Here is a 22,609-nt window from a genome sequence, read left to right as displayed (position 1 = left end):
CTCTCTGCCCAAGTTCTTGTCATCATAACAGCAGATCTTTGCCAAATGTCTGTCCATCAGCTTCAGTTTATTGGAGGGCAGTGCTCTTGAGTGCTAGCTGCCCCAACCTCATTTCCCAGACAATTCTTTCCTGCATTTCAACCTCCTTCTACTGGCCTGAGGGAAATACAAGAATCCCAGACCCAGACTTCAGCTCTCTAAGCTTTTTCTCTCCTTCCCAAACTGGCACACATTCCCACACAATCCCCCCCCCCCCAATGTCCCTTGTTTACTTAATTTATTTTCTAAGTTACAGGGGATAGTGGGAAAGAGGGAGGTCAGTGAGCAAATGGGAGGAACTGTGGTCCAGGGAGCAGAGTCCAGGGTTTAAATGCTCTGGGTCACCAGAGCACCTGAACACCTCCCCTCCACTCCCCAGCATGCCCCCATTCAGCCAACCCAAGCTCATAGGCCCCAGCTCTTCTTGAGGTTCTTATTATCCAATTTTCTTATTCAGTTTTAATTCAAAGGGGCATCCTTCTTTCCCAAAGATCTGTCTTCAGGGAAGAAACTTAGAAGGCAACACTGGAGATCACAAGTAAAACATGAGAAGACTCTTCTTGGCCTTTGATTTCCACAGTTGATTCACAGCTCAGTGGAGCAGGCTGAATGCCTGCATCCTTCAGAAAAGGTTGTGGGAGCAAAGAAGAGATGAGTCTCCTCAACAAGATACAAGGAGCTGGCACACACATTGCAGGAGCCCCAGGCCTGCTCTGGTTGAGGGGAGGCAGATCAAGATGTTTAAGGCACTATGGTTCTGTGGGTGCCAAGATGGGGCAGAAGACCTAGAGCTGCCAATCTCTGGCTTTCTGGGTCTGACTAGCCCTTCCTGGAGTTCATTCCTCTCCCAGCCCCTCACTGGGCAGAGGGACTTTGGTACCCAGTGTCTCCGTTACAAGGTCCTGGGGCTTGGAAGTAGGAGCTGAGAAGCAGAAGAAGTGAGGCAGAGTGATGAGAACTCCACTCCCTGCAAGGAGGAAGGCCCCAGACACCACAAAGGAAGCCGTGTAGTTGCCTGTCACATCCCGGAGGTAGCCTAGGTTCAAGAGAGAAAAAGAATACACGTGGGTGATCTGTTTCCTGAGACTGATGGCTCAGACACATTTTTGGGTGGAGGGAAGAAAATAATCCTTAACCTATTATCTTGGAAGAGTTAGAACTCTCAAGGTAGGACTGGACCAGCCAGTGGGGATCTGGGGATCCAGATGGAGTCAGGCACACCTGTGCCTTTCTTTCCAGTAACTGTGGCCCTCCCATTCATGCCTTCAGTTAATAGTTAAGAGGAAAATGTTACAGGGTCTGAAGGCTCTGACGTCTGGAGCCTGGAGAACTTTGACCAGATGGCCCAGACCCCGGCCCAGGGCCCAGTGGGCCAAAGGAAAAGGCAGACACTAGCATGAGATGTCTGGCCAGGTCCTCTGAAAACCCAAGCTGTAAGTACCCTGCCAAGGATGCCACATAGCTCCTCTTAACCTTTCCACAGCCCAATTACTTTGCCCCTTGGACCCATTTTGGGGCCAGTGTGACTGACCATGCTGGCTGCGTACTGCACCAATTCCAGAGGGCATTATACATATACACTATAATGGAAGTTCCCCCTCCCGAGTGGCATGATGTAGCAGCCCTGGCCCACCTGGAAATCCCACTCCCCTTACCTGACAGAGGAGCCCCCAGCAGCCCCCCGATGCTCTCTACCATCTGCACCAGTCCCAGGCCACAGTATATCTTTCCAGTCCCCACCAGTTCAGGCAGCACGGAGAAGGCCACTGGGGTCAGGGCCCCTGATGTGAAGCCATATGCCACAGCCAGAGCCACCAGGGCTGTGGGAGCCAAAGCCACAGGGAACAGGGCCAGTATCACCCCAGTCAGGGTGGTCCAGAGCATCAGGAGTCTTGCCACAGGCCCTGGGACTGCATCCCCTAGCCACCCAGAGGCCACACGCCCCACAAGATCCGAAATAGCCACCACTGAGAGTAGGAAGGCAGCAGGCAGTGGGTCCCAGTCCAGGTCTTGCAGATGCGCCACCAGGTGCACATAGGGAATAAAGTAGCCAGTGTTGATCAGGGTGAGGGCGACAGTGTAACGGAGGAAGGGGCCATGATGGAGGAGGGAGGTGAGTTGGGTCCCAGGGCCACCCACGGCAGGGTCCTCAGCCAGGGAGAGTGGGCGGAGAAGAGCACCACAGGCCACCAAGTGGAGGGAGAGGGCAGACACCAGCAGGAGGGCCCCCCGCCAGGCATAGTAGCTGAGCAGCCACTGGAAAAGTGGGGCAAAGGCAAAGGAGGAGAGGCCGACACCCGTCAGTGCCAGCCCGGTGGCCAGGGATCGCCGGCGAGAGAAGTAACGGGACAGGCAGGCCAGGGTCGGAGTGAAGGTCAAGGCCCAGCCAGATCCTGTCAAAAAGGAAGAAAACAGGGGTTCAGGGACTCTTAGGAAGCTCAGGGCACCCAGTCATCCCAACACTGCTCAGCAGCAGAACGTAGCACAGGCCTGAGTTACAACCTAGCTTGATACTTTCCAGCTGTATGACCTTGTGTATTTTACTTAACTTCCCAGTCTCAATCTCCTGTGCAAAATGGGGGTAATATACTTTATGGGAGTCTGGAGGCTTAGAGATAATGTTTACAGAGTAACTACCATGGAACTTTGTAGGTAAACCTGGGCTGTACCATTTCTGGCTGAGTAAACTTCATTGGCCAAGTTGCATAAGCTTCTAAAGCCTTTCTTCACCTTTAAGTAGGATAATGATACCTATTTCACAACCACAGTACCTGAGACAACATTTTCATAATTCTTCCTTTTACACTCCAGTCCCACTGGCCCTAGGCTTGCATATTCTGGATTCATCATCTTTGCATTTCCTGATTTCCCTACCCTGTTAATGACTTTAGTCAACTCTCTTAAGAATTCCATTCCAGGCACAGGTGCCAGCCAAAACTTTCAGCTTCTCACTAAGCCTTTTGGAAGGAGCAGGAAGAATGTGAAAGTCCAGAGGCCAGAGACTCAGGCTTTTAACTCTCAGGCCCTTGCCCAGGGTCTCACCTGAAAGCAGCCCAATACTCAGGTACAGGTGGGTCAAGGAGGTAGCAAAGGAGGCGAGCAGCATCCCCAGCGCAGCCAAGATACCCCCAGCCATTACCACAGGCCTGGGCCCGAACTTCGTGCTCAGGGCACTGCCTACTGGGCCTGGGGAAGAGGAAGGGTTCTGCGAGATCTCAGGCGTCCTTCTCCAGCACTGCCCACCCCTTATCTCCTTCCCAGTTCCCGCATCCCCTCTCCCTTCCGAGGGTCGAAGGTCGCAGGACTCCAGACCCAGGCACAGCACTCACTCCCGAACTGCTGCACCGCGATTCCTATGGAAGCGATCCAGGAGACTCGCGCCGCCTGCTCCTCAAACGCTGCCACAAACTCCACAAAGAAGACGCCGAAGGAGCGGAGCACCCCGAACACCAGCGCCGACTGGAAGAACGCTGAGAGCACCACCATCCATCCCCAGCCCCCGTCGGGGGGCTCGGCTTTATGTGCCATCTGGGAAGTAACAGGGCTGCCGCCACTGAGAGCCCCTCCGGGAGCAGGGCTCAGGATGTTCCACCTCGGCCCACCCATCCAGCCACCCAGCCGGACGGCTCGGGGCCGTGCGGAGGAGGAGAGGATGGTAGAGAGGAAAGTACCGATAAGGGCTTGAAAGCTGCAGAGAGGCTGCGTGAGGCGCCTGCGCCTTTCCCCTGGTGGCGGCGAGGGTGGGCTGGCGATATACGTGGGAAGACCCGGCCGGCACTGGCCCCCCGCGTTCAGGGCCGGGGGGCGTGGCTCCGCTGGCCGCGAGTCGAGAGTCCAGGCCTGGGTGGGGCAAGATGAAAGCGGGGCCGACGTTGGTTAGGAACCAGGGGGCAGCACTGGGTTTGGGCTCCACCCTTGAGGTGAGCCAGCCTCGAAGCGGATCATCTATTTTATCATTGGAAGTGTCAGCACCTGGCCAGACGGGCAAACATCCCTGTCTGCAGCTCACCAATGAGGACACGGGACTCCTCAGAAGAGGGCGGAGCCAGAAGGGCTGGGCGGAGTTTAGAGCGCGTTCTGCATTGGGTCAGTGAGTGGGGCGCATGCGTGAGGAGGAGACCTTTAGGAGGCACTCTAGATGGGCCCCACGTGACCCAGGAACCCACTAGGAGGCTGTTTGGGTCTCCTGTCCACCTAGAGGACCAATTCGACCGGATTGCAGAACGGAGACACGCACGTAAGGAGTCCAGGGGGTTGGTGGTGGGTAAACCGGTTTAGGAAAGGAAAACACTCACGTGCTTAATGAGGGCCCCAGGAGTTGAAAGACGAGGCCCAGGTCAGGGGGCGGGTGTGGAGGAATTATGAGATAAGCCTAAACAAAATACCTGGCCAGGCGCCTGAGGCCACTAGGATCTAAATGCCTGGATTCCTGAGGGGTTCAAAGGCCAAGGAGCAAGACAGGGGAATGGGCTGCTGGACTCCTGGCGTTGATTTCTGTGATGGGAACTCTTTCCTGTTCCTTCTGTTCCCACTAACAGGAAACCTACAGGTCACAGAGACCAAAAATAACTGGGGCGAGGAAGTGCTGCTCTGAGCTCACTCAGAGCCCCACCAGCACCGGTCTTCAGTGGGGCTGGGACATTTTCCTCTGCCCTCCAGTAACAACCACTTCCTAATCACATGTTTTAATCTCTTGATGGGATAGACTAAAGAGACAAGCCATGACCACTGGAGCAATCAGCCCCTCCTACCCAACCAGTACCTAGTTCCTCCAACCTTATATAGCACTCATGGTGGATTGGTTTCAAGATCCTTAGGACACTGACCTTGAAATTTGAGCTCAAGGGTTCATCCACATACAAGTGGGGATGAGGTGAAGGGGCGAGAGGTGGGGAAGGAGGCTGTGTAATTGAAAGAAAGCATACTGAGCCTTATATTTCCATATGTGGGAAATAAAAATAATCATACCCCAAAACTTTTTTTTTTTTAATGTAAGTGGAGTCAAAACTTTGGCTGTTGGGGACTCTGCCAAAGATGTAGAAATTAGTGTGGCTGTATAACATAGTGGTTAAGAGTGCAGTTCTTAGAATCAAATCATAGTTCCAATCCTGGCTTTATCACTTACTCACTTAGCCGAGATATTGAACCTCTCTGTTTCTCTATCTGTAAATTGGGGCTAAAAATAGTACCTACTTTCTCAAAAAAAAAAAAGTACCTACTTTTAGGGTTATCAGGGGAGTTGAACTAGAAAATCTATACACTAAAATGCTTAGTTCAGGGCATGGCATGTAGCAGGAGATAAGTAATATTAGCTGGTCTCATTTGCAGCAGGGGATAAGCCATAGTGTGAGGGGAAGGAACGTTTTCATTTAGTTTCTTGGTTTTGTTTTTTGCTTAAAAAGTAAAATCTAATTCAGGTCATGGGTTTTAAAAGATTGAGAAACACAATCACAAACTAAATGTTGAGAGGAACGTATTCTTTCCATGTTAATGGACTTATTTCACAGGTAAGGAATTTAAGTCCCAAAGCAGGGGTAAATTATCAGAATTAGAGACCCTTTACCCTCCAGCCATGGGGCAGAACAAAGCTGTGCACACAGGACGTGGGGAAAGGGTGGGAGAGAAGTGTGTACTAGGCACTGGATGGATTCCAAGACACCATTGCTCTGGGGGAGGCATAGAATTGGCATGTTTGATCTAACCACTTAGCTTCTCACTGCCACCTCCAGCCCCTATTGTCCTTATGGGACCTGAGTCCTATCCATTTTCTGTGGTGGTGGTAGGGTGTGTCCCAAGCATTAAATTCCCCAACACAGATGCACCCCCAGCCTCTTGGTATTATTAGTGGCTTCCTGGTTTTCTCCTTGCCACCTCCACACCTCAGGCAGGAAGTGACTTCAGAGCAGCAGGATGCAGGTGGGTCCGGAGAAACTTCATGAAGTCACTGGTTCCTACACAATGAGCCGGAAGGCATGAGCAGGGAAGAGGAGAAAAAAGCTGCTTAAAATGTCTGGTGGAGTGGGACAGTGGGATGGGCACAGAATCCAAGACGGCATCTAAGAATGGAGATCCCTCTTTCCCCAGCTTCACCCAGTCCCCAGATCCCCAAAGACAAGAGCCCAGGACACAGCAGGCAGCACAGAGAGGCTTCTTTATTCCATGATTCTGATCTTGCAAGATCTAACATCTCCACCCCTTGGCACTCTCCACCTGCCCATCCAATCTGCTAAAAAAAAAAAAAAAAAAAAAAATCCTGGTTCCTTCTCACATCTCTCCTCTGCTGTCCCTCCCTCCTTCAATTCTGCAGTGGGGAGTAAGAGGGAAAGAGCGAGAAGAGTAGCTTTCTCACCAGTCCCCAGGTGACAGCCACTAGTACTGACCTGTCTTGAGGAAGCTCCACCCCACAAATTCAAAGTGCTTCTGATCCTCCACCCCATGCCCCAGATCAAACAGTCCCCAGGGCAACAGAGGCAGGCCTGTAAATTAAGGCTTCAGAGCATCATCTAACATTCCAGACATTCCACCCAGTTAAGAGGAAACCCATTCCTAACTTTCTATCTACTTGGCCTGCACCAGAGACTGTGCCCCTCAACCAGCCTCTTAATCCTACCTGGAAATTTGGTCCACTAGAAGGCCTACCAGTCAATCAATCTTGAAAATCTTTTAAACCTCTAATCCCAACAGCAGTCCCAATCATAATCCGAAACTACAGCAAATCCAGAATGGAACTCAGCCTCCCTTTTCTCTCCCTGTGGAAGATTCTAGTGCATTCACTGGTTCCAGACAGGAATGCAGTGACAGGAAGACCAGGTCACAGACCCAGCTTTTCTAAGGTAAGAAAGATACCAAGCACCTGTGATTTCTAGAGGCAAAGAAGTTTCTGGAATTTGGACACTTGCCAGAAGATGTCCAAAAACCCACTAAAGGAAGAAGAGGTTCATCTCAGAGAGAACCCCAAGGAATTCAAACCCAGATCCCTCTGCAGTAAAGGACGGGTCATACTCTTTACTATTTCATCAAGATAAAGAGTTTCATAACTCTCCCCTAGGTCATGACATTCTTGGAAATGGCAGAATCAGAAAAGGTTGCATTATCTCTGATAAGGAATTTCAAATCTCTCCCCCATGGAGGGATCAACTCAGTGCTAAGAACGGGTCCTAGTGGGAGGATTATGGGCTCAACCCAAGCTCCTAGGTGGGCTCCATCAGGACAAATAGACACAGTGGAGCCAAACCTAGATGACCAGACTAAGGGGACAGTTAGGGGCAGAAGACAAAGCCTCTCCAATCATCCCTCTAGTTCCAAGATGGACAAAGCCCCCTCCAGCCACAGCCTCCAGGAAGTATTTATTACCTCCACTTCTGTGACCCTTGAAGAAGAAAGAAACGTCTATATCCAGCGCTAGCCTTCTAGAGAACCTACAATATCCAGGATACCAGAGAGGGTTCCTGACCCAATTCCACAAACCTGCATGTTCCCAGAGGTGCCCTAGAACAAATCGAGGTTCCAGACCTAGAATTGGAGGGGCAGGACACAGCGAACCACTTCCTCTATTTTAAACCAACAAGCAAACAAATAGGAGACAGTAATTCTAAAGATAAAAGTCATGACAATAATCATATAAAACACTCAAGCCAAAGGAGGCAGCCAAGTGCTAATCTCTGCCAGCAGAGCTGTGACCTCACATTCTGTGTTTCAGGTCACTTTTGATCACACTTGTGGAAGAGGGACATGGGAAATGCATTAGAATGAAGGCTCTGGTGCCACCCAAAGGCCTCAATAAATTATATTTACAGATAAATCGAATGAGATGGGCGCTTAAGGAAGCCAAGCCTCCTGTCTTTCCCCTCCCCCAGCTCCTAGCATGCTGTCTCCTTAGAAACAATTTGGATCGTGGGGAAGAGGTTTTGACCAGCAAAACAGAGGCAGATCAAGCCGTGATCTGCCACCCCTGCTCTCCCCGGTGAGAAATTAAGGTGGTGGCAGTCGCTGATAGGGAGGGACCTCGCACGCCCCCATGCCCAAGCCTGACAGGGAAGCCAGCCTTGAGCGCAGCTTTCCCGTCTTCCAGGAAGGGAGTGGGGCCGGGGCCGGCGCTCAGCTAGGGCCCCCCAAGAATGTGGTAGTGCACTTTGGTGTTGGTAGCAGCTCCGTGTTTCTGGCGCAGATGCAGCCGAAGTTGACTCTTGTGCCGGAAATGCAAGCTACAGGGGTCGCACTGAGGGAGGACAGCGGAGTCAGATCCGTCCCCACCCACAGCCACCTTTGAGGTGTTGAGCTAGGGAGAACTGCCCAGCACTCCACCTTAGAGAAGCTCTTTAGTCCCCACATCCTCCCAAATTCGCAAGGAAAGGCCAAGGAACTAGGCCCTGCCCTCCTCAGCAAAGGTTTTCCCATCCGTTAGCTCCTCTCCAGGAGCCTAACTTCTACACCTGCCATCCCTCCCCCCAGGCCCCGCCGCTTCCAAGGACTCTTCCAGGACACCGCCCACCTGGAAGAGAAATCGCGACGGCCAGGCCCACTCCTCACAGAGCCCTGCCCCCTGGTAAACGGGAGGCAATTCCAAGGCTTTGGGCCAAGCGAGGTCGAGTACTCACGTGGTAAGGCTTCTCTCCCGTGTGGATGCGGACGTGGCTTTTGAGGGTCTGCAGGTGGCGGAAGCGAGTCCCGCAGGTGGGGCAGGGATAGGGCTTCTCCCCGGTGTGGATCAGCACGTGCGCGCGCAGATGCGCCACCTGGGAGAGGAGGGGACCTCAGACCGCGCCTCTCGGAGGGACAGAACCCTCCCCATTCGGCCCTCCCCGCCCTCTAGCAAATTTGCCTTCCAGCCGGCTCTGAGATGGGCGCCATACCTGCACAAAGCGTGAGCCGCATGTCTCACACTTATAGGGCTTCTCTCCCGAATGGATGCGGCTGTGCGTTTTCAGGTTTGCTGGCCGGTTAAAGCGGGCTCCGCAGATGGAGCAGTGGTAGGGCTTTTCCCCTGGAGGCAGGTTGGAAGGAGGTCAGGGACTGTACCGGAGAACACATGTCGGTGGGCATGAAGGCAAGGATCCTCTCCTCCCTGCTTCTTCCCTACCTGTGTGCACTGTGCGGTGACTGGCCAGGTTGCCCTTATAGCGGAAGGCGGACCGGCAGAGCTGACACTTGTAGGGCTTGTCCTCCTCCCCAGGAGCCAAGGGGTCCAGCCCCGATGAGCACCCAGCCACAGCCTCACAGTTCTGACAGTTGAAAAATTCACTTCCTGGGAAGGGGGGTGGGTGATGACGACAATTCCCGTGAATTCTCAGACCACACAGAAGCATGTTTTCTTTTTTCCCAGTTTACTGCTAAGGCTTCTGGGGCTCCTTTGACTTGCTCAGAGTCCCATGGTTATGAAATGGACAAGCCAAGATCAGACTTCATGTCTGCCGTCTGATCCACAGTACTCTGCTAATCTCTCCAGTGGTGGTGATGGTAGGTGGAGGCCCCTGCTGGTCAGTGGATGCTTCTATTTGTCTCTCCTCTCTTGCACCAGTCTGGATGACAGCTTGCCAGAGAGGCCCTGCCAAGCCCTGGGCTGACCACTCAGCCCTGGATGGGAATTGGCCGGAAGCTCTCAAACTTTGCTGCTCATTGGAAGCTTTAAAAAAATACTAATGCCTGGATCCCATTTGAAGACATTGTGATCTATGGGGTGTGACCCGGGCAATGGGATTTTAAAAAGCTCCCTAGGTGATTCTAACTTGCAGGAATTGGACTAGGCCTTTCCTAAGGCCTTTTGGCCCACGCTGGCCTTGAGCAGCCGCAGGAGAAAAACCAAGAAGGAGGAAGAAGGAGGGGCTCTTACCTGGTGGTGGACGAGCCTGCCCAGAGGGTGATCCAGTGGGCTCTGGAGCCCGGGGTGTGAGGAGATGGGGGGTATTGACTGGAGCCCCATATTTGAACTGTACATTGGCAGCAGTTGGAGAGAGCCTAGGCAGGTATCAAGGACCAGAGAAAAGGGTTAGGAGAGATTATATGGAGGGGGTTTCTCCCCCGGAGAACTTGTTGCCAAAGGCCTACCCTCTGGAGGTGAGCCAATATTGACCAATGAGCCATATCCAATTGTGCTGCCAAAGTCCCACCCCACTGAGTAAGCCTGGCTAGTGAGGTGAGCTAGTGTGTCTGAAGCCCACCCCTTGACTCTTGTTCCTGACCACCCAGGCCCAATGGCTGTGCCTCTGAGCTGAGGCTAGCCTACACAAATTCCGGGGGTTCCAGTTTCTGTACCTGCTCTGGGGACCAGGAATGGGTCCTTCTTCGCTGCCGCTGCTACTACTGCTGGAAGCCTCATCTCCACTGGGGAGCCGGGCTTGGGAGCAAAGTTGGCCAGAACTCCTCTCCCCTGCCAGGCTCCCTGCTTGGGAGGCCTGAGAGTTTAGCACGATGAACTTGTACTTTTTCCAGTTGCAGGCCTTGGGGTCTGGGCTGCCTGGACTGGGGGGCCCTTGACTGCAGCTGCGAGACTCAGTAGGTGGGTCTGGGTGTCCTTCGGAGCGCCTGGGACTGCCTGGTGGAGGGGCTGTTGGGGGTCTGGGGGGTTCCGCCTCCAGGGGCCGCAGGGAGATGCTCAGAGGTTCATAGCTGAGAAAAGTGCGATGGTCATTAGTACCATTTCCAAATCGTGGCCCCTGCCCTTGACACCTGGAATGACACTTCACCCATGGGGAATACCGAGCTGAGGCTCCCTCACCTGGCCTGGATGAAGCGGTGGCATGCCTGGACCACATGTTCCATCTGCAAGTACGTGGCGGCTGCAAGGACGGCTGGTGCAGTTGCGGGAGAGAGACGTAGGCGCGAAGTGTACATGAAATCCAGAAGAGGCGCGAAGCCCCCAGCTTCAGGACCCCCAGGCAGGGAGAGCACATCTACCCCGACTCCTGCACGGCCTCGAAAAATTGAATAGAAGAAGCCACTGGAGAGAGGGAAGATTAGAGGTCACATTTAGAGGCTGGGGAACCAAGGGATACACGCGCTCCTGTAGAAAGCCCCGCCCCTAAAGAAAGCCCCGGCCCCTCCCCACTCCTGCCCCGCCCCCAATTCCAGGACGCTCCGCCTCCTGCGTCTGGAAGGCTGGGCTTCCCGCCTCAAGACGTTATGGCTCCGCCCCTTTCCCATTTGGTCCCACCCAACCCCACGAGCTATCCCTCGAACCTGCAGGCGATAAGAACTGCCTTATGAGCGCGAAGGGGTTGCCCGCCAACCAGCAGCGTGACGTCAGTGAGGATCCCGCGCAGGCGCAGCTCATTCAGGTTGCCAAGCACGTCGGAGGAGTGGCGCGTGAACTCGCGGACGTAGCCCAGAGCTCCCTCCGGGGTAGCCGTGGAACCCATAGCGACGCAGGCCTGCGGGGGCGGGGGAAAGGGCTCAGGGATCCAGGCCGTCCGAAGACCCCATGCCTTCCGCAATTTGCCCGCTCCTCCTGAGGTGCGGCTAGAGCCAAGCCCCCGGCTCCGGTTCACGCGGCCTTACTTAATTCATCTTGTTCTTTCTGCACTCAGCCACACCGTCGCTCGCTTTCCTCTTCTAGACTGAACTGCGCTTGGAGCAAGTTGAAGGTTCCCACACCGAGGCGTCGATGACGACCGTGGGGAATTTGGCCCGCAGCGCCCTTAGACTCCCTGTGCCCTTCCAGCACCCCTATTCCCCTCTGTCTCACCCCGTGCCTGGTCTCAGATCCTGTTTGGAGTCCCCCGACGACCTGCTGTCTCCACCCCTCCAAATCCCAATCGAAGTTCCCTTCCCTGAACCAAGAAATTCCATCTAGTCCCGGATCCCTAGTTTAACCCAATTTCTGGGCCTCAGTCGTCCTACCATCAATAAGCCCCAACCGTCTTAGGGGACCCAGGAGTCTGGCTCCCTCAGTCTCAGGTTCTTACCCCTGTCCTGCAGGGGCTTCAGCTTCTCTTCTCAAGGGGGGCGGGGCCTCTCTCCCCTCTTGGCCTCGGCGCCTTTATCTGGCCGGGATGTCGGGGGCGGGGGTGGAGGTGGGGTGAACGCCTGGGTCTATATCCTTCCTTCCTCCCTTGCTCTCCAGATGGCGAACCCGGGGCGGGGTCTCGGGCTCGAGGGCGGGACCTCAGAAACGCTAGGTGGTCGTAACGTAAGGGATCTTGGGCCACTGAAAGTGGAACTGAGGATGGGACACTGGAATTTGGGAGGAGATTGGGGATACTGAGATTGGAAATATGGGTAACCTGGGTCGTCGAGGGGGCCTGGGACAGAGAACATTGGTGTGTTGGCTTTAGGAAGGAACCTATTACAGGAGAGTGAATACGGCAAAACTCTCCTTTCCAGTGTAGGGGATTAAAGGAGATAAAGAGGAGACCAAAAAGGCACTAGGTGTGGGGAGGCGAGAGTGGGCTCCCGTGGGGGTCTCAGACAGCAGGAGGGTGTGGTTAAATGACAGGTTCCTCTAGCGGGGCCTGCAAAAAGGGGGGCTCTGACCAGGCGCGGTAGGGAGGGGGCGGATATGATTTCTAGTTCGTTTCCTTCTATTGTCCCGAGACCGGACGGCTCCGCCAGCTGCTTCCCCTCGAGGAGGTGGGGAAAGCCCCGGGTGGGGGCCGAGAGACGCTCAGGAGACCTAGGGTCCGGACTTTCGCTCCCGACTTTCTTCTCAATCCTTTTAGGGGCCCAGAGAGACAGACTCCTGCCCAAAGCCCGCTCGCCCTCCCCCAGTCCCAGCTCTCTAGGGCCTCGGGCACCCGCCCGTCGGCCGCGTTTGGAGGCTGGCGGGACGCCGGGGTCCAGCGCGGCAAGTAGGCAAAGCTCGGCAATGTTCGGCTCCTTCCACGAGGGGGCGGACGAGCACTAGCCTCGCCTCGCCCAGTCATCTCCATCCGGCTGGGGGTCCTCTCAGACGGGGGCGCAGGATCGATTAGGTCTGGGCGGCTGAAACCTTCGTTCTCCCCTCGCCCCCTTTGCGCTGGTTTATTTTGTCCAGGGGCCTAGGGTTGGGCAGAGGGAGGGAGAATTAGGCGACAGAGGGGACTTTCCTCCGAGGCTGGGGCTCCTACCTGGGGTGAGAAATCCGCGGGCTTTGGGGACAAGGGGAACGAGTGCGACAAGGAGCGGGGTCTGAGGCCTGGGATCACAGGGTTTCATTTCTTGTTAAGCTAGATACTATGATCTGTCTTTAGAGGTGAATTTTTAGTGAACATCAATATGAAAGTTGGGTGCAGTGAACAGAGAGGGGAAACAGGGAGGGCCTCACGGTAAAAGAAGGGAGAGAGGGCAGGAAGGCCTGATAACCACAATTTAAGTCCCTGACCTAGGAGATGGGCAGGGGTCACACCCTCACGTTTTGTTTGGGGAGCCGTTGGAGCTAGGGGGTGGAGAGAGGTGGGCAAGGTTCATCTGGAGAAAGGGGTCCAGAGCTGAGTTCAGCTGCAAAGCAGGACTTGGATTTGGGCTCAGGAGAGACTCCGGCTGCCCAGTAATATTTGACCATTATCCGTGGAGCTGCGTATCCAGGCCTAGGGCCCTCCCCTTCAGATCTGAGAGCGTCTTTATTTGGGTGCAGGAAAGAATTGCTGAGAAACCAAGAAGGGGGACGACTAAGGGTTCGTGATGGTAAGGTGGTTTTTGCAAATGAGGGTAACTTTGGTCTCTGCCCAGCTGGAAGTTGGGAGTTAGACTCGGGACTCCCTTTGGTATCAGGATGGGGTTATTTTTGTGTTGTCTGGTCAATGTGTCAGTTGAGGGAGTGCATGTTTATTATGGGTCATTGAGTTAGTTTGATTGTTCTGGGCACTGGGGGCTGCATTCAGGCTTGAAGGCCAGTAGTAAGTCTGAGGCTTAGAGCTGATTTTGAAGCTACATTAGTTCTGGGGATTCTGACACTGACAATTTGAAGACTGTCATCTTGGAATATCAGGAGAACCTGCTAGGTGTTCTTCGTAGGTTGATGAGGATTTTCTTTGGGGGAATTCATCATCATCGGTGTATGTGGACAATCTGATTTTCAAATGGAGTAGTCATGCTGATTTTGGGATGTGGTCTGTTTTGGGGTGCCAGATAAGTTTCAAGGTTCAGATTGTATTTGGGGGACATGAAATTTAATTTGGGGTTTGTATTAGCTTGAGGTGGAACATAGTGGGGACCTGGGAGCAAGTGTGAAGGCCTTCTGTGATTGTGGGTCCTGGACGGGGGGGGGGGAGGCTTTATATTTGAATGTTGTACAACCTTACTTTCAGGAGGCGGATAGTTCTGTGTATGCATTGATAGTCAAGAAGCTTTTTCCAGGAGGAGAAACAAGGTGAGGGCCAAGGGTAAGAGACTAAAGTTTTGGGGTGTCCTTATTTTGGGGTGATTTGCTACTCTTTGGGTGCATTTGGTGAAGCCGAGCAATGACTCATAAGGTGAGATTGATTTTAGGGTTCACTTAATTTGGAGCACAAGGCTGGTTTGGAATGTCCTTTGCTTATGGCACCTTCACCCCAGATTCTAGAAATTTTTTTCTTCAATGAACCTCCAAATGTGCCCAGGGATTGAAGGGAGAAATTTGGAAAGGGAGTGTATCTCCTCTTACTTCTATGTGACCTGGATAGATCTGAGAGACAAAAGGTGGTTTTGGAGTCTGAACCCCAATTTCTTAAGGGAGCAAACCTCGGTTTGGGGGACAATGGGGGAAATGGGGTGTCTTGTGGTAAAGTGGACACCCCTGAGTAGGACAGTGCTGTTGGAACTGCGGCAAGGAGAGGTGGTGAGGTCCAAGGCAGTGAATCTTGTACCCTGATTTTCCAGGATAAGAGCCCCAAACAGAAAGCAGACAGAGGACTGGGAGTGTGGGTGAAGTGGGGGGGGTTCCCCACGGCAGCCGAGGCTGGGGGGTAAGCCAGGCCAGCTCTGCACACCCCGGTCCCTGCTCTCCTCAGCTCTCCTCCCCTCTCTCCCTCCCACCGCCCACCCCCCCAACCCAAGGAAAAAAAAACTGCCTGTGCAATAGCAATGGCAGATTCCAATCCTCCAGGCTTTCCTAAACCACCACGGAGACCAGCCAGGGGGGAGGGGAAGGGAGGATCGGGCTTTCCTGCTTCCCTAAGACTGGGGCTATGAGCTTGACCTCCTGGCCCCTAGCCCTTCGAGGAGTGCCCCCCTCCCCCCCGGCCTGGAAGCCAGGTGTCCTGGACCCTAGCCCCCGAGCGGGGGGGCCTGGAGAGACGGGGAGGAGGAAGGAGGGAGTGACTTCCAAAATTGGCATCGGGACAGAGCAGGGCTGGCGGGAGGCAGGTGAAAGACGGAATTTTCCTGAAAAAACGGGGGGATCTAAGGACCCCAAATTTGGGGAGCTAGTCAAGGACCGTCCTGCCAACATCCTAGATTTTTTTGGGATTTTTTGGGGCCCCCGGGACCCCTCTAGATGGGGTGAGGAATGTAGTGTTGGGGGAATCTGACTGGGGCATTGCAGCTGCCTCTCCCGCCGAGTTGGAGACGGATGGGCTGGGACGAGTTTTGGGGGGGTGTCCCCAATTCTAACTGGGAGTGGAGGAACCCCCTCCTGTGCTCTCTTATGGGGGTCCCCCCTCCCTAGGGCACTCCCCACTCCCTGAGCCAGCCGAGAGGAAGGAGGCCAGCGATGCGACTGGGGCGGCTCCTTTCTCCTGCACCCCAAATGTGAGGGATGCACCCCAAATTTTGTTCCCTTCAAAATAGGGGACCAGGATCTCAGGGGAGAGTAGCTGAGGTAAGTGGGGAGGAAAGTGTCCCCTGTTTTCAGGAGAGACATGGCGGTTGGGGGGGAGGTTTGGAGGTGCGTGCTGGGGTGGGGTTGGGCTTTGTCAGTCTTGAAACTGGGGGGATGATTGGAGAGGCTTTCTCCTATGCCCCTAAACTGCAGTCCCCCAGATGGAAACCAAAGACAGACCAGAGGGCCCCCCAACGTCCCCAGCCGTTAGTATAGTGTTTGATTTCTGTTTCACCCCCACAAAGGCTTTGCCGAGGATGGGAGCTGGGGGCAGCTGTTCAGTTTGGGGGTTATGGAGGGTGGCGTGAGGAGCAGGAGGCCTTGGCAGGATTTGATACAGGACAGATAAGGGTCTCGACCGAGGGGGTCCGGCATCCCCTGGGGCCTAAAAAGACTGCTTACACCACCATCTTAGATTTGTCTGATTGCTAAGAGTTTTGGGGGGTGTGTCGAGAGGGGGGGCGGTAAAGGGTGGGATGGGAGGTGGGAGGATAACTTTTGAATTTTAGGAGATATAATTTTGATTTGCGGAAGGGATTTTGACCCTTGGATTTCGCTTTCTGGTGGGGGGTGTTTTTTAAAAATCAAGTCCTGGACAGGAGAGAAAGGCTGAGGGAAGGCCTAGGGTGGGGGTGGGGAGAGGCATGTTTGTCTCAGCTTAAACGTGGCTTTCTGGGGTGGGCCCGCCTTCCTGGGCCTGGTGGATGGGCTGATGAGGGATGTCACGGGGGGTGAGACTTGGGTCCTGGGGGGCCGTGGGGAGTTAGAACAATGCTGGGGGTTGAATACCTGGCCCCCAGGTCCAGATGGCCCTCTTCCTGGGCCTTGCTGCTCCCCTTTTTCTCTGGCCTCCATTTCCTGCCTTTGGCCTCCATCTTGTGGCAGGCCCAGGGCCCAGGGCGACTTCCGGCCCCCCTCTCCCAACCATGTTCCGGCCCCACCACCTCTGGACTGCCAACTCCCAACCCTGCTGTCCTTGGCCTTCTGTCTTTCCTTGCTTTCTCCTGGGTTCTGACCCAGGGAGGGGAGGAACAGGACACAGGAAGCCTTGGGTCCCTGCCCTTGCTGAGTCCAGAGGCAGTCTGTTGGTCCCCCATAGTCATTCCCTATTTCCTCTGCCTCTGACCCCACCCTAGGGATCCCCTGAGCAGAGTTCCTACAGGGAAGATGGCTCCAGTCTATGACACTGCGAGCTCACCCGAGGCCCCTCTCCCTCCAGTTGCCTGCTCAGCTCCCAGCTCTGGTTTCTTGTTTTCCCCAACCCTTCTTGGGGCCATGCTTGCCTTTTCAGCCTTCTCTAACTCCCTGCTCTTGGTGGTGGGGGATCTTCACAGCACTGTCCTGTGCTCCCTTCCCCTCAACCCACCCCAGTCCTGCTCCCGCCCCAGCAGCACACTGTGGTTTGTACGGCACTGTGGCCACGTCCAAACCACACTGTGGTGTTAGAGCGAGGGTGGGGGAGGCACCGCCGAGGCTTGGCCCAGGAGGCCACCCTGGAGAAGCGACACAAAAAACATCTGGGGCCTTCTCATGAGGTGAAGGGGGGCAGGGGGGTGGGAGGTGTGAACGCGCTGGCAGCTGCCCCTCTGAAATCCCCAGGGTAGTCTCAGGAATCCTGACTGCCAGAGACCCGGGAGTAAGTTCTGCCTCCAAAGAGCAAAGTGGAGTCTTTGTTGCCCACACCCAGCTCCCCTGGCTCTAGCAGCACAGAAATATTGGCACTGAGAAGAGAGTCTGCCAATATTGGCTGTGCTGCTCCAGGCGGGGTGGTGAGAGCTGCCGAGGAGGGGCTGAGCCCAGGGGGCTAAGGACAGAGGGGAGTGTCCCCTGTCCTCCATCAATGTCAGGCTGAAGGCACCAAGCTAAGAGGGAGATCTTTATTGTCTTCTGTATAAAAATGTCCATCGGACGGGGGGGGGGAGTCAAAGGGGTTGGGGGCAGATGCTCATACAGGAACAGCAAGATGGGCGATTCCCGCAGGTTTTCACCCCTCACTCATGCAGGCCCTGCTCAGAGTCCCAGGCGATCCACAGGTCCAGGGTGAACAGTGGGAGGGGTCAGAGGTGAAAGGCTCAGCAAGAGAGCAGAGGAGGATCAGCAGAGGTCAAGAGAAGGCCAGAATCCAGGGTCAGGCTGTCTGGAACAGGAAGTAAAATGGGCCGAGATGGAGCAAGCCCCAAGTATGCTTCCGAGACGACTCCCACCTCCCTGGGGCACCTAGCTCCTTACAGACCTGATCCCCTGCATGCACAGGTGGGAACACCAGGGACCTGGGAGGAGACTTCTGCTGAGCCCCTCCCATCCCAGCCCAGTCAGCATGTCCTTCCCCACCCATTCAACAGCTGTGGGAGGAGCAAGACTCCTACCCTGGTCGAAGTTGAGTTTCTTGGCTGGAGGAGTTTCTCCTAGCCCTTCAATATCCACCAGGTCACTGTTGGCGTCCGAGTCGTTCAGAGCACTGAGTGTCACATCTGGAAGGGGGGCATAAGCTAAGTTCTAGGTTCCCTGATGGTTACCCACCCCCACTTCCCAAAGCTTCAAGCTCTCCCTCCCTCCCTCCCTCCCCTCAGCCATTCACTGGGAGATGAAAAGAGATCTGCCCTTTGACTCAAGCCCAATTCTCCCACTGAACCTCGGGTGGGATCTTGAACCACTAGGCAGCAACTCCACAGCCCTCACCAGCCTTCTGTTTCTTTATGGGGGGACCCCCGGCCTCAGAGGCACTGGAGCTGCTTGGTGGAGGGGCAGATGGAGGAGGCGACAAGACACCAGATGCCACCTTCTTGGGCCCTTTCTTGGGTGAATCAGCTGGAAGGGGGATGCCGGAGTCTTCATACACCTTTCGTTTCACAGTGGCCTTTATTTGAGCCCTAAACGAAAGAGAGAGCATGTGAGGAAGGGAGTCATCAGAGACTGAGGGCAGATGGGAGGGGAGGGGAGGGCAGGGCATTGGGCCACTCGGAAGGAATCCTGGGGAACCCCTTCAAAGGAACCCAGGTGGGGGGCCCCAACTTTTTGATAGGGCTCTTTTTCCTGAAGCTTTGCAATCACTTAGGGCAAATGGAGCCTGAGGAGTGGAGTCCCTTAACTGAGTAGCAGGACAGGCCCATCTCCCAGTTCTCTTCTGGGAGAGGGGTATGGATATGGAAGGCTACCAGGGAAGCCTGCACGACCCACAGATAGACTGAGACCTATTAGGAGATCCTGATCAACTAGTTCAGAATTGCACTATCTGAGGAAACACCACAATAGAGTCTCAAAAGCTCTGTATAAATAACCAGGGAACTCTGATGACCAAATTCAAGGATTGGGTATCTCCGGCAAACTAAAATCAAATTCTTGTAAGTTCCCATTTACCATAGCACGTTAGTAACTTTTGACCAATTGTGACAATTCTTTTATTCTTTCAGTCCTCAAGGGGATGCTAATAGAACTAGCAACAAAGTAGGAAAGATGCTGAGCTGGAAGGGAGTTCGGAGGAAGATGGAACAATGGGTGTGGAGGAAAAAAGCTGCCCACCCGCCCTTTCTCTGCCAGCCAACCCTCCCTCACACTGTCCGTTCCTTGATGACACAGCTGATGTGATTAAGATCGTCCCCAAATCGCTTCACAGCAGCCCTCAGCATCTCTATCTCCGTCTCCGTCCACTTGGCACTGTCAGAAGGGGAGAGGGGAATAGCGAAAGTGGGAGGAGGAGGGGTGTGGAGCCAGCCCACAGGCAATGCATTCCACAGCAACCAGCCTCCTCCCCGCAATGTCTAGAGCCTCTTCCATGAGCCCATAAAGAGGCCCTCCTTAAAAAAAAAAATCTTAAGGCCCTGTGGGAACTGTCAGGACCCCCAACCACATGATATTGCAACAACCGCCACCTTAGAAGAAAACCTCTCTCCCATCAACGCGAAACAGCTGCTGTAAACAACCCACTAAAACTAATTCAACAAGTAGGGGTCTTACAGAAACCCTAAACACAATCTGCAGCAGTCTGACGGAATTCCACGTGATTTGGGCGAGGTGGGTAGTGATGGTGGTCTATAATGTGCCAGTTTGCAGCAGGGTAGAGCTGCGCAATGAATGAGTCCGGCTTATGAGCCTCAGTCTGTGGTTTATCTGTCATTCATTCATTCATTCAACAATCATTTATTAACACCTATTCTGTGCTGGGCCAGGCACAAAGGGAAACTAACATCTGTCCCTGCCCTAGAGAGTGTCGGTGTCTGTGATCGAGTCCCAGCGTCCGCTCTCAGCGTCCACGTCCCGGCCCGGGCTCACGTACCCCGCGGGGGAAGAGTCGGCCACGGGATGCAGCTGCATGGTCAGCTCGCCGAGCTTCGTGAAGGCGGCGCCCGCGGCGGAGAAGATCTCTCCGACCTGGGGGCGGGGCAGCATTACGGGGGGCAGGCGCACATCCCCGCGCCGTCCCGCCCGGAGCCCCTAGCCCCACCCCAGACTGGACTCCCGCCCACCCCCGTCCGGGACGGAAAATCCGGGAGCCAACTGGGGGGCCCGCCCTCCCGTGGCCACCAGGGAGCGCTGTCCGCGAGGGAGGTCGAACCTTTGTGGACGCTGACGTCATGGCCCCGCGCTCCTCCTCACGGAGCCGCAGCCGCCGCCGCTACCACGAAGCCAAGCCGGGACCACGGAGAGCCCGGCGACCGAACGGCTCCGGCCCCCGCGCAGGAAGTCCCGCCTCTTTCCGCAGCTGATTGGCTCCAGCTCGACCTCCCGCCGCCTCACCAGCCGCAGTTACTTAGGCCGCCTCCGGGTGCGGAGAGGAGAGTGGAAGACACCGCCTCACTTCCGGCCCGGCTTTACTTCGCTTCCGTCGAGGGGTCGGGACTCCCTGTTTGGAGGCCGAGCTCCAGCCCAGGTGCCGCCCCCGCCCCCAACCCAAGCACACACACAAGGCTTAAGAGAGCAGTTTCTCTTTATTGTGGAAAAGGACAAGGCGAGGGGGCCAGAGGGACAGGGAACGGCCACAACCTCCCTCCATTGAGGACGGGTGCCAGAGGTTGGCGAACAAGGGATTCAGTCTTCCGCCAGGGAAATCCAATCCTCAGAAGGCGCCAGAATGGATGGCGGGGGGGTGGGGGGGGTGGGGGTGGGGAACGACGACCAGGTGGGGAGAGTCTTTAAATAGAGGTGGGGGCAGGAGAGGGGAAACGTGACGGTGCTCTAGCGCACCATGTATTCCTTGCGCTGATTGAGCCGAACCTGGCAGAAAAAGAAGCCTCCGAGGAGGAGGTAAAGGCCCGCGGCGATGAAACAGTTGTAACTGACTTGCTCGTAAAGGTTGTATATGTTCTGGGGGCCATTCCTAGGGGTGAGGATTAGGCAGAGAAATGTCAGAAACATTAATAGCGGCCGATAGTTACCGAACACTGATTATGTGCTGGGTACCATTCTAAACGCTTTTGCGTGTATTGTCTTATTCAATCTTCTCCATAACTCTGAGTTCTTTTACAGCATCCACTTTGCAGAGGTGGACGGAGGCACAGAGAAGTCAAATGTAATACCTATGAAGCCACATCTAAAGTGGTGGGTTTAGGATGGCCTGAGATCTGACTCCCAAGACCGCTCGTAACTGTGTGCTAAGAGAGCAGCTCTTCGCACCCAGCTCCCTATCCTCCGGGCCCCAAGCGTCCAGCCTCCTGCAATTCCCCAGCCTCCTGCAATTCCCCGCCCGTCATTCTGACCACCTCACCTGGCCTCTCTACTTACTCAAAATCTTTCTCCGTGAAGGGAACATCCTCAATAAGCACAGCGGAGTGGACATTGAAAAAGATTCCGAGCATTATCTGAAAAAAGGGAAAGCGCAGGTTGTTGAACTCAGGCACCTGAACTGGTCACTGCCTAACCTCCTCCCACTTCGAATGTTGCCACAACATCTATGTTTGGGATTGCCAGAATGAGCTGGATTAGGGATGGTTGTTGCTGGATTTGGACTCCTGTCACCCAGAATAGGGCGTGAGTGTGACACAGAGACTTGGCTGGGGCAAGGGCAAGAATAGTGAGCAACCCAGGAACCCAGATTATCCTCTCTCCAGAGGCGTGATTATCACGGGACAGAGGGGAGGGGTTAGGAGGAATCGGTACTTCTTCATATTATTTCTTCCTGGTTTGGGGCGGGTAGAGTCCTGGGGAAACAAGGCCCAGCTGCCCACTTCGGGAACAAGCATTCCCTTTCCCCACTGCCCTCCATTCAGTGCAAGGATCTCTCAAGAACCCAGCTCTTCTTCCTCTTACCTTGAGGGTTTTCCAAATTTACCAGCCCAGCTCCCATACCAATCTTCAGTTTTCCCCCCTCCACTCTCCAATTCCCCATTTCTCAGTTCAGTTCTGTCTCCTTCTCCAGAGGCTAATTAACTATCCCCTCCAGCCTGCCTGCTGCTTTCCGAGGCCTGGAGTCCCCCAGCCTTCCAGCCCTCCAACACCGGGGCCCTCAGGCCCTTTCCTCTCCTGTTCTCGCTGGGCAGTCCCCTCACCAACATGATCACTCCCCAGGCGCTGAGGACGATGCCGCAGGCGGCCAGCTTGGGCCCACAGCACAGAAGCGACGCCATGAAGAAGGGAGTCGGGGATCGCCTTGATGTAGGCCGGGTAGGAAGGCGGTGAGTGGAAGCCCCAACCAGCTGTGGGGAAGCGGGCTGGACTAGGGGGCTCGCTCGGAGGACGGAGAACTGGTAGGGCGGCCGAGGGGGCGTGGCTTCTGGACCCAACCATCGTGCTGTGGGGCGCGCCAAGCAGAGAGCGCTGGGTGGCGCCGGGTCCTCTCGGGACTTCGGCGGGAAAACGCAGCGTGTCCGAAATTTTATCAGGTCCTTCGGAATCCTTATTAACCCATATGTAGCTCGGGTGCGAGTA

The 22,609-nt window shown here is 54.9% G+C and overlaps 3 protein-coding genes across 13 annotated transcripts; all 3 read right to left on the bottom strand.

The window, feature by feature from the left end:
• Positions 1-46: 46 nt before the first annotated feature.
• Positions 47-12,001, bottom strand: LOC105103054 (monocarboxylate transporter 13). Of its 7 annotated transcripts, none has more exons than XM_010996574.3 (12): positions 11,940-12,001; positions 11,215-11,405; positions 10,754-10,975; positions 10,291-10,644; positions 9,869-9,993; positions 9,119-9,283; positions 8,892-9,022; positions 8,637-8,774; positions 3,369-3,879; positions 3,082-3,225; positions 1,695-2,432; positions 47-1,075 (listed from the first exon to the last, which is right to left on the bottom strand). In XM_010996574.3, the coding sequence occupies exons 2-12, from the start codon at positions 11,391-11,393 to the stop codon at positions 876-878; spliced, it is 2,907 nt and encodes a 968-aa protein (XP_010994876.2). In that variant the 5' UTR covers positions 11,394-11,405; positions 11,940-12,001; the 3' UTR covers positions 47-875. The 7 variants fall into 7 exon arrangements, with proteins under 7 accessions (XP_010994876.2, XP_010994875.2, XP_010994877.2 ...); XM_010996573.3 differs by lacking the exon at positions 11,940-12,001 and adding an exon at positions 11,875-11,925; XM_010996575.3 differs by lacking the exon at positions 11,940-12,001 and adding an exon at positions 11,533-11,868.
• Positions 12,002-17,609: 5,608 nt separating this feature from the next.
• On the bottom strand, positions 17,610-20,537 carry C16H17orf49 (chromosome 16 C17orf49 homolog). Of its 4 annotated transcripts, none has more exons than XM_031467788.2 (6): positions 20,301-20,537; positions 20,022-20,116; positions 19,301-19,402; positions 18,428-18,618; positions 18,115-18,219; positions 17,610-17,885 (listed from the first exon to the last, which is right to left on the bottom strand). In XM_031467788.2, exons 1-6 carry the CDS (start codon positions 20,319-20,321, stop codon positions 17,821-17,823), a joined length of 579 nt encoding a protein of 192 aa, XP_031323648.1. In that variant the 5' UTR covers positions 20,322-20,537; the 3' UTR covers positions 17,610-17,820. The 4 variants fall into 4 exon arrangements, with proteins under 4 accessions (XP_031323648.1, XP_031323649.1, XP_031323650.1 ...); XM_031467789.2 differs by having other exon boundaries at positions 17,610-17,881; positions 20,301-20,455; XM_031467790.2 differs by lacking the exon at positions 19,301-19,402 and having other exon boundaries at positions 20,301-20,455.
• A 117-nt stretch (positions 20,538-20,654) lies between these two features.
• Positions 20,655-22,483, bottom strand: RNASEK (ribonuclease K). Of its 2 annotated transcripts, none has more exons than XM_010996583.3 (3): positions 22,235-22,483; positions 21,467-21,543; positions 20,655-21,062 (listed from the first exon to the last, which is right to left on the bottom strand). In XM_010996583.3, exons 1-3 carry the CDS (start codon positions 22,466-22,468, stop codon positions 20,921-20,923), a joined length of 453 nt encoding a protein of 150 aa, XP_010994885.3. In that variant the 5' UTR covers positions 22,469-22,483; the 3' UTR covers positions 20,655-20,920. The 2 variants fall into 2 exon arrangements, with proteins under 2 accessions (XP_010994885.3, XP_010994886.1); XM_010996584.3 differs by having other exon boundaries at positions 22,231-22,442.
• Positions 22,484-22,609: the final 126 nt, after the last annotated feature.

Source organism: Camelus dromedarius, chromosome 16 (genome assembly GCF_036321535.1).
Source record: "Camelus dromedarius isolate mCamDro1 chromosome 16, mCamDro1.pat, whole genome shotgun sequence".
NCBI classification, from domain to species: domain Eukaryota; kingdom Metazoa; phylum Chordata; class Mammalia; order Artiodactyla; family Camelidae; genus Camelus; species Camelus dromedarius.
The sequence above is the reverse complement of the archived record's forward strand: the minus strand, read 5'-3'. Positions and strand labels throughout refer to the sequence as shown.